Below are 10,175 nucleotides of genomic sequence, written 5' to 3'. Positions count from 1 at the left end.
AATATAAGATAAACTCATAAAATAGTAGAACTGGTTGTAGGAGCATACATGAGAGCCTCAAGATTTTTCATTTTGTGAAAATGTAAATAAGGTTGAGACCAGTCCTTTTCTGTATTTGGTAATTGTTTTGTGAGTAACGTAGACTGTTTTCTGTCAGGATGATGGCAGAAGAATTTCTTATTTTATAGATGGAACATAATGATAATTTTTGAAAACAAATATTTAATAAATAATATTGCTATATGTCAGGTCAGTAGTGGCTTAAATGGTCCATTAATTTCAATTTCATATCAATGAAACATTAACAGAAAAGTATTTTATCCATATTTTTATGCAGATCCCCACATAAGCATGTTCATTTGTTAGACAAAATGCCTGCATGTTTTTTTTAATCTATACTGGTTTCTTATGACACAAACTAATTTTATTTTAGAAAGTCTAGTATCACAAGGATGCTTACATGAATCTTATAAAAACAAAGAGATAAGAATATCTAAATGCATAGTTGCTTGCCTGTAACCTGGTTCATTGCAGACTGAAACATATAATTAAAAATGTTAAAATAATCTACTTTTAATCACTGCTGCTTTGGAAAGACGATGTGCAATGCATCTCATTCATTATAAGCTACCATAACAATAAGTTAATTTATTAAATTTCAATTAAAATATATCTCTACTTTTGCATTAAAATATGAGCGAACAGTTATGAGAGACTGGTAATTCATTCAGTAAGTTCTCATTTATTAGTTTTTAAATGTACTGGGATAAATTCTCAATCATGCCATCTGTGGGACACAAAATTTCAAACTGCTGTACTGTTTTTGCATCATTTCATCATAAAGGAGATTTCGTACAGCAGATGTTGAGTGCCTTTTTTGGAGAGAGAACTACACAGATATTTTTCAAGCGCTTAGAACAGTACGCAGTGTGGCAAGTAAGAAAGCACCAGCATCAACACAGTGAATGTAAGCCATATACCTAAATGATTAAAAAAAAAACAAAGAAATATATTAAAATCTCAGACAATATTCCTTTAATAACATATCTTCCACTTAGTTATGAAATGCAGTGATATATGAATTGCATATTTAGAAATATAAACCTCAGTTATTTGAGGAATAATTTGATTAAACACTTCTACACCTGGAAATATTAAGACACCATAATTAGAGGAAGATTTTCATTCAAACATTTTCATACCATTTCACAAGATTTTTACTTGTGCATTATATGATAACATTTATTTCATAAAACTGAAATAGGCTTTCCTTTTGGCTATATTCTCAGAACAAATTCAGAAAATTTACTATTAAATTCAGTCTACCTCTGCCCTGAGAGGTTCGATGCAAGCATCCCTAAAACACACATACATAGGAGTCTCATTCAAAAGACAGTTTGAGTCAGCTCCATCCACCCACCATTTATTTTGAACAGAAATTTTCTATCACGTCTGCACTTTAATTGTTGGGTAGCCAGTCCTTTCTGCATGTATTTTAGCCTGCACAGTGACTAGTCTGTAGACAAGTGCTTCAATGCCCTAGTCTGTAATCAATACCTTTCAGGGAAACTGGTTAGGCTTTGAATGGCCCACAAGGCAGCCAGTCTAGTACATACCTATATACTTATAAACCATAAACTAATAAATGGTCTTACAGTCTGTAAACCCTCCTCCACAGGCATACTGCTGGTCAGCTTTTACTCCTTCCTTCCTAACTGACACTTAACTTGCTCATACTGCTTTTACTCAAACTATTTTTTTCTCTTATATTTCCTTCACATTTTCTATTCTTGCAACTCCAATTACTTGTCTCCTCCTGTCCATCTTCAGTGGCACTGCAAGCCTTCAAAGCATTTACCCTTGGTTTCCCTTCCTTCAGTGCATTCTTCTTTGCTCAATCCATTCCTTAAATGTATTTCTCCTTGCCCCAGACATTTGTTAAAATGTATTCAGCTCTAAACCAGTATTTGTGCCAGTCTCCATTGACTCATTGCAGCCATCTTCCTTTTTAAGTTTTTAAAAAAGCAAAAGTATGTTTTTTTTTTTTTATTCTTCTGGAGAAGTGTTCCTGCAAGTAAATAGATTTATAAATCATGTAACAGTGAAGTTTGCAGTTGGAACATATGTCTGAGTGTTATATTTTTATGAAAATTATTTATAAACATGTTTGCAGTTCAAAATAAAGAATTTGTCCAGTATTATTGCTCCATTGTCTTAGACCACAGCAGTTCCATTGGTACTCTCTCCTTCCATCTGAATTCCACTGATTGATTTTAGCAGCCCACTGTCTTCCTTCCTTATGTTTATTTCTCCTTTGCCCCAGACACTTGATAAACCACTTTCAGTTCTGACCCAGTATTTTATTTTCACTGAGCTGTAGTCCTGCATTTTGGGCTTAATTTTTCTCATTGTTTTGGTGCACTTGTTTGGGGGTGGGGGGTCTAGCCTATGGACTTAGCAACCCAAAGTCCATAGCAACCTCCTAAAACAGACAAGTGCAATTTTTAATGTTTGATATACCTATTAGTTTGGATAACTTGATATTGGACTAATAGTGGAGTAATACATTTAAATTGCAAACTAAAGATACAAGTATAAATAATGAACATATTTATTACTAGTTGAACAGAAGCACCTATCTTTGCTCCAAGGCCACTTTACTGATTGTTTTGGGGATCTTACATTCCTGTTTACTGTAACCCACTCTGTTTACTCCCTACTCAACCCCCAGTTCAGACCTACCCCCACAGACAGTAAAGTTATTCATGCATAGCCACACCCATCTAGGAAAATAACCAATGAAATCAAAAATCTGATTAGCATATACCTAAACTCCCTCCTCAACTGTCATTAAACTTTTACCACAAACTCACATACACTCTCCTCCACCATAGCTTTTCATCATCTATCAGTCCTGATAAATATTTTTTCCTAGCCCACCTGACCTACCTTCCTAGCCACATCTATATGAACCATAGTCTTCCACCAGAATCACTTTTTCAACTACAAAATCTATCACCACAAGCAGGACTGTAACACAACCCTCCATAACTGCATCACTCTACCCCACCTCCTTCATTCATCACTTCAAACTTAAGATCCAGACTCTATAAACTTTAAAACAAAAACATATGCTCAAAAAAAACCTCTCTTACTCATACTCCTCAGAATACACCCCATATCCTATCAAGTTAGCATTAGATGTTGAGATATACCCTAATCTCAGATCATTCACTGCGAACTCCACCAGTAACACAAAACCAAATACACCTCCCTAAGCTCTCAAAACATCCTCATTGCAAATTTTCCACCTGGACATCTAAAGCAGCTGCAATAAGGTAACCAAGCTGCATGCATAGATAGCCCAATACTCTTGTGGCATAGTAATAATTACAGAAACTTGGCTAAAAACCCCATAATAAAGATGAAGAAATACCACCAGACAGTTACAGCATACTAAGGGTAGATAGGAAAAACAAAAAAACAGGAGGTGGAGCCATCTAATATAAAATTAGTCTACAGCTTACCTATTCTCCTCCCCATCCCAAACTTTAATAAGGCCCATATCATTAGTGCTCTGCTGAAACTAAACCCCCACAAAACCCTAACCAGAATGAGAATTTACATTCCTCCAGGAAGTCACATCAGCATCGCCAAAGAATTTCTATCATGAGTCACATTTAATATCCTACAAGAAGTATGCATTGTCCATCAGTTGCAGTTATACTCAAAATGTCACCAATCTCTATGGCCTTACCCAGCTAGTTACCTCTCCCACTCACTGCATAAACAACACCCACAAAGGTTTAGTACTTGTTTGGACCCTCACCTCTCCCCCTAACAACATACTCTTCTACCTCTCTCTCTTTCTCTCTTTCTGTCTCTCTAATGCTTAAAATGGCAACCTTCCTATATTTGTCATCAGAGATTCAATGAACTTCTCCTACCCCCTTATGTGGAGGGTTGCTCCCCACACGCCCCCTGCTAATTCTATAGACCAACTCTAAGATCACACTACAGTGGGGAAAGGGCAGGTTTCCTTATCCCTACTTACCAGTAAGTACGTAGTCTGTTACGTTCCCTTGATGTTGGCCAGCTATGATCTTCTGTATAATCGTTTGGCCTTTTGAGACAAAAAACATTCACTGGTCTACGTATGATGAATTGGCTTTTGAAGAACGGTCCAGTCATAGGTTCATAGGTGTATACTAGGCTAATGGCCCTGGAGCCTTTACAAGCCTAGCCCATAGGATTACCCTGGCATCACGCCACCCGATCTTAGTTCCCAGTGCCTCTGTCGAGTAAAGCCACTGGAGTTATCCCCGGGGTGAATTTTCTATTTCCCATCCACTCATCAAGATTTGCATGAAGAGGTCCAGTGAGGTGATCTGTTAGACATGTATGGAAAGTTTATTCCATAGCATGGGCAGTCTCTGGGTTATGAACCTGTCCCTCCAGCTTGTTCTGTTGATTGTGGCAATGAGGTTGAGGTCTCTTGAGCATGTGGTGCAGAGGGATTGGGATTTCTTTAGATATAGCATTTCTAATAGAGCTGGGTCAGACATGGCTTTGTAAATCAAGCAGAGATTGCCTCTAAGTAGATGATATGAGACAGAGAATAGCTGGAGTTTTTTGAGTCTGTCCATGTAGCACAAGTTGTTAAGGCCTAGGATCTTCTTTGTGAGGTACATTTGCAGCCTCTCAAGTTGTTGCAGGTGTCTAGTAAGGTACATGACAAATGGGGCATTGTACTCGATGATTGGCCTAATGAGGGAAGAGTAGAGGGAGACAATGACCTCTTTCTTCCTGGATTCAAAACCCTTAGTAATGAGATGTGCCATATAGAAGGACTTTCTGACCACAGTGGCAATTTGGTGGTCAAAAGAGAGGTTGCTGTCAACCTGTGTTCCCAGATCTCTTATAACACCTTCTGTGTTCAGTGGACTACCATCGATGTGGCAATTCATGGAAACTGGGTTTTTCCCAAAGGGGATGATGACACATTTTTTTGGCATTGAGCTTAAGGCCATGGTTCTGACATCAGTCGTTGGTCTCAGTGAGGCCTTTCTGTAGGATGTAAACATCACTTAAGGAGTTTATAATAGATCTCAATTTGCAATAATCTGCAAACTTTGTCAGCCAGAGTCCTTTCATGTTGGCCTGGATGTCAGAGAAGTAGATACCAAACAGGAGAGGACCCAGGACCAAACCCTGTGGGACTCCACTCATGACTGGTTGGCAGTCTGACTTGGATTCAGCTATTTCACACTGCGGGTTCTATCTGTGAGCCAGTTTGCAACCCACCTAGTGATATAAGGGTTGATGCCTAGCTTAGTGAGTTATTCTATGATTCCTGAGTGAGGAATGGTATCAAAGTCCTTGGCCAGATCAAGGTAGGCTGTATGAACCACCCTGCCTTCATCCACAGCTCTGCTGACTGACTCAAAGAACTCGAACAAGTTAAGCAGGCAGGATCTACCCTTCAAAAAAAACAAACTGTGTGGGATCCAGAGTTTGGAGATTCCCTATATCCTTGTTTATTAGGTCCATGATGATGCATTCCATAGCTTTGCATATCAGACCCGTCAGGCTGATGTGCGATAGTTCCCAGGATCTGTAGTCGCTCCTCCTATGTGGAGAGGGATGACTGTAGCAGTGCACCATTTGGTAGGGACAAAGCCTGAGGTGAGGATGTGATTGAACAGGGCACACAGCTGAGGTGCCAGTTCACTCTGTAGTTCATGTAGAACGCAGCCAGGGATATTGTCAGGTCCCATAGAAGCTGTATTCTTGGCCTTGGACAGTGCTGTTTTAACCTGTGTAGCAGTAATACTGTGTGCCTGGTGATCTACTGGTACTGTGATTGGTCCTTTGGTGGGGGATTCAGTCGGTAAAGATAGACCCATGGAGTCACTTACCTGAGCCTCCCTATGGTCAATAGCCATTCCATGGGCATAGTTGTCCTCTTGTGTACAGCCCTTTTCAGTCTTTCCAGAGCAATTGCTGAATACTGCATGCCATTTTGTAACATACTCACATAGCTTCTGGTACAATTGGAGAAGGTACTAAGATTCCTATGAAGGAATATCTAAGTGCTACAAAGTTTGCCTTATAGCCAGAGACTACAGAAATTATCTTTGTTTTCTTTGTATTATATTTCTTTCTTCTAGGAGACCTGTGTGTGGCATAAAGAGTAATTAAAATATTTCTTACCATATGAAACCCTTTGCTTAGGGTACCCCTTGGTGACATGAACATGAAAGAATACACAGTCTTGGGAAAAATTAAAATCAACTTTATGGAGAAACATGACAAATTCTTGTGTTAAAGATGTCAATGGCTGTGGGAAAAACTCTCCTTCCTCATTAAATTCAACCACATCAATTTATAGATTTGTAGATTCTATAAATTTCAAAAAGTGCTGAGTCTTATATGCCATTTACACCTTGCCTAGTATTCTCCTTCAGGCTACACCCACTCTAGGGGGATCATACCAGTCAGTCCTAGAGGAATTTTATGAAAGTCCATCAATTCATCTCGGTTATGTTTAAAGAAGACACTGTATTGCACTGCTTAATATGTGGAAGAGGTTTAGTCCAGAGAATTAGGGAGGTGCTGGGTTATAAACATGCCTCTTCACTGCATTTTGTTTATATACTGGATTTAGGTCCCTACTTCTAGTGTTAGTGGAGCTGGCGACTTATGTAAAGATAGAGAGGTCCAGGGGAACCACATCTGTAATGGCATGGTAAGTTTGACAGTGATTTTCCCTCAAAAATCTCTAAGACACTAAATAAAAGGATATAGGTGCCAACCTCTCTAGATAGCTCAGGAACTTCAGGCTTGTGATCTTTTTTACTAAGAGCCTTTGGGGTCTTTCTATTTGTTCGATATCTTTAGTGAGATCCATCCTGAAGGGGGATTGTACTTGATAACTGATCTGATCAATGCTGGTTGTAAGAGGGTGTTTACCTCTTTAGATGTTGATGATATTCCTTTGGCAATTAGCTGGGCTAAATAAAAGGATTTCCTGAGAACCACTGTCACATGATAATCAAAAGAGAGGAAATTATAATCCCTACTCCTGGGTGCCTGAGTACATTTTTGTTTTGTACTGCTATATTGCATATACAGTATGATGAGGGGAAGGGATGTTTGCTAAAAGCGATGATACTACACTTTCTTACCATGTAGTCTGTATCCACTTTTAGTACACCAAACTTTACTAGGCAGAGTTTTTTTTGGGTGCCAGGGAGTAACTTAATGATAACTCCCAGTTTACAGTCATCTGCACACTTTGCTAGTTTGAGGTCTTGGCTCTCAGATTAGAGATCTGAGTAGTAACGACAAAAAAGGAGAGGTCCCAGCATCAAGCCCTGACGAACACTGCTGGTCACTTTCATACTTTCTGATGAGACTCCTGCAGTTCACACTGTGAGGGTTCTGTATTTTAGGCATTTCAGTATCCATTTTGACATATATAGGTCAAATTTTAAAGAATTTAGCTTCTGTATGATGTCAGCGTAGGGAATGGTGTGAGAGGTCTTGACCTAGTCAAGATGCACTATGTCTTCTGCATGGCTACTGTCTATGGTTTCCATGACCATTTCAAAGAAATTTATCATATTCAATAGAATGGATCAACCCCTCACAAAGCTAAATCGTTGGGGGAGAATATAATAATATTCCTGCTATCACAGTTTATGAGGTCAGTTAGAGTACTTCCCATAGCCTTGTAGATGAAACTGTAAGGTACATACATCTATAATTACCCAGGTCAGTTGTAAGGCCACCCTTATGAAGGAGCATCATCACAAAAGTGTACTACCCATCATGGGTAAAACCGATAGCTAAATCTAAATGGTTTAAAGAGTGCATCTGTAAGGGCATATTTAGCACAAATAGTTAAGTGATCAGTTATATTTTCAGGTCCCATAGAGGAAGTATTTTTCATCTTGGTTATCAGTTTCCATAAATGATCTTTAGAGATAATTCAAAATTTAAAGAAGGAACTGGATGATTTCATCGACATCTGTAAGTTTCACCCCATATTAAACATTCTCTACTTCTGCTATATTTATCAAGATTATTTTAAAGAAAGTTAATGAATGACTTCTTCTTCTTCTGTTTATGAGGGGAAGCTTTTCCATAATCTTGGAAGGCATTATGTGATGTGTCTTTCTCATAGGTTCATAGGAGGTCACTAGGCTAATGACCCTAGGACCTTTACAAGCTTAGCCATGTAAAAAATGCATGTACTCTAATTTGTGGGTCTGGTAAGGGTCGAGTACAATGGAGTTATAACCTCTTTAGTCTTGGATGCGGTGCCCTTATTTATGAGATGTACAGCATTGAAAACTTTCCTCACCATCGCATCCAAGACTAAAGGGGTTATAACTCCATTGTACTCGACCCTTATCAGACCACACATTGAGTGCAATGCTCCCTTCTGTATGTATCTCACCAGACACCTGCAACAACTGGAGAAACCACAGTGGTTTCTAACCAAGAGATATAGATAGCACCCCTCTAAGCTCAAACCCAGTGGTGCAAGATTTGTGAACACAGATTGATAGCAATCTAAACTTTGATCACCACTGGGTGTGAGGTTAGAGGGGTGCTATCTATATCATACATACCTCTCAATCTCTTAATGTACAACATCTGGACAAAGCTTGACAACATGGGGGTACAAATAGGGACGTATTTTGAATATTGCTCTTATAAACTTGGAGAGTTGCTAGAGTAACATGATTTGTTTTAATATATGTTTTCTGAAGGATTTGAGGTCTGAAAATCAAATGTATGTCATTATTTAGTGACTGCAATTCTGAGATCATCCCAGTGATTTGCCTGGGAGACATTGGAACAGGCCAAAAATATGTGCCAATTATCTGGACATTCTGCAAAAATCTGTACAGTTGAGAGGTATGATATCATAACTAGCATGGGCTACTTCGTTGCCAAAGGGAAATAATGAGGCTTTTTTTTTTTGTATTTAGTTTTAGTCCATGACTTTGGCATCAGTCATGCATCTGCATCAGCCCCTTCTGTAATACGTTTACATTGGTGGGGGACTGAATGATTGCACCCAGCTTGTAGTCATCTGTAAACTTGGTACGCCACAGGCCATCTACTTTAATCTAGACCTCAGAGAAATAGATTCTCATTTATTCTCATTTTCTATTACTGGTATTACTGATATTTATTTTAAAATCTATTTTCTGATAAGAATATTAGCTTCCAAAGAGAGGCATGCCTAGGGATAGGCAATGAGGACAACCACTATGAGTACAAGGTGTCAAGGATGCAATTGGCAAATGAATGCTAGTACTGTATTTGCAGTCAAGGATGAACAATTCAGTGTGCCATGTGTCGCTAGTGCAGTATTAGCATTCAGAAATGGATGCTGATACTGCATTTACAGTCATGGCAGAATGAGAGAAGCCATGAGCGGCACCAGACTGGGGGAAAAATCAAGGCACTAGATCAGCTAGCTATGGCTCTGACGCCTTCTGAGCTGAAACATGTGCATGTACAGAAAAAATAATTTAATCTTTAAAGAAAAATAATGAAAGCAGAGAAGGTACACATCTTGTCATTCAAGGCAGGAAGGAGGTATACTCTTTCAATTACAACCAGATAAGACCTTGTCTTATCAAACATATATTGACCACTTCTTATCCTGCAAGAAATAAAACATAATAATAGTTCCTAAAGCCTTTCTGAATAATTCAAGTTTTCCATCCCCATGATTAATGAAAATGTAAATCTTTCATAGTACCAGTCAAACAGCATATCTGCAGAGAAGTGAGAGAACAGAGAAGAACACAACATAAACAATCAGAAGGAGGCATATATTTTACCTAATATATATATATATATATATATATATATATATATATATATATATATATATATATATATATATATATCTATATATCTATATATATATATATATATATATATATATAAATATATATATATATATATATATATATATATATATATATATATATATATATATATATATATATATATATATATATATATATATATATATATATATATATATATATATATATATATATATATTATATATATATATTTATATATTATATATATATATACCTTTTTAAGCCTAGCCATGCATCCCAAATCTCTGATATAGATAG

General features: G+C 37.7%; 1 protein-coding gene across 4 annotated transcripts in view; it reads right to left on the bottom strand.

Moving 5' to 3' along the window:
• Positions 1–6: 6 nt before the first annotated feature.
• The window catches only part of LOC122800837 (venom phosphodiesterase CdcPDE-like), a 358,459-nt gene continuing 348,290 nt past the window's right edge, over positions 7–10,175 (bottom strand). For all 4 annotated transcript variants that reach the window (XM_044070144.1, XM_044070141.1, XM_044070142.1 and 1 more), the window contains one exon: positions 7–980. In XM_044070144.1, the coding sequence (XP_043926079.1) occupies positions 913–980 (68 nt within the window). In that variant the 3' untranslated portion in view covers positions 7–912. The remainder of the gene's footprint in view (positions 981–10,175) is intronic.

This window comes from Protopterus annectens, chromosome 4.part1, assembly GCF_019279795.1.
Source record: "Protopterus annectens isolate FY-2018-M chromosome 4.part1, PAN1.0, whole genome shotgun sequence".
Classification (NCBI taxonomy): domain Eukaryota; kingdom Metazoa; phylum Chordata; order Ceratodontiformes; family Protopteridae; genus Protopterus; species Protopterus annectens.
This window is presented reverse-complemented; position numbering and strand designations above follow the sequence as displayed.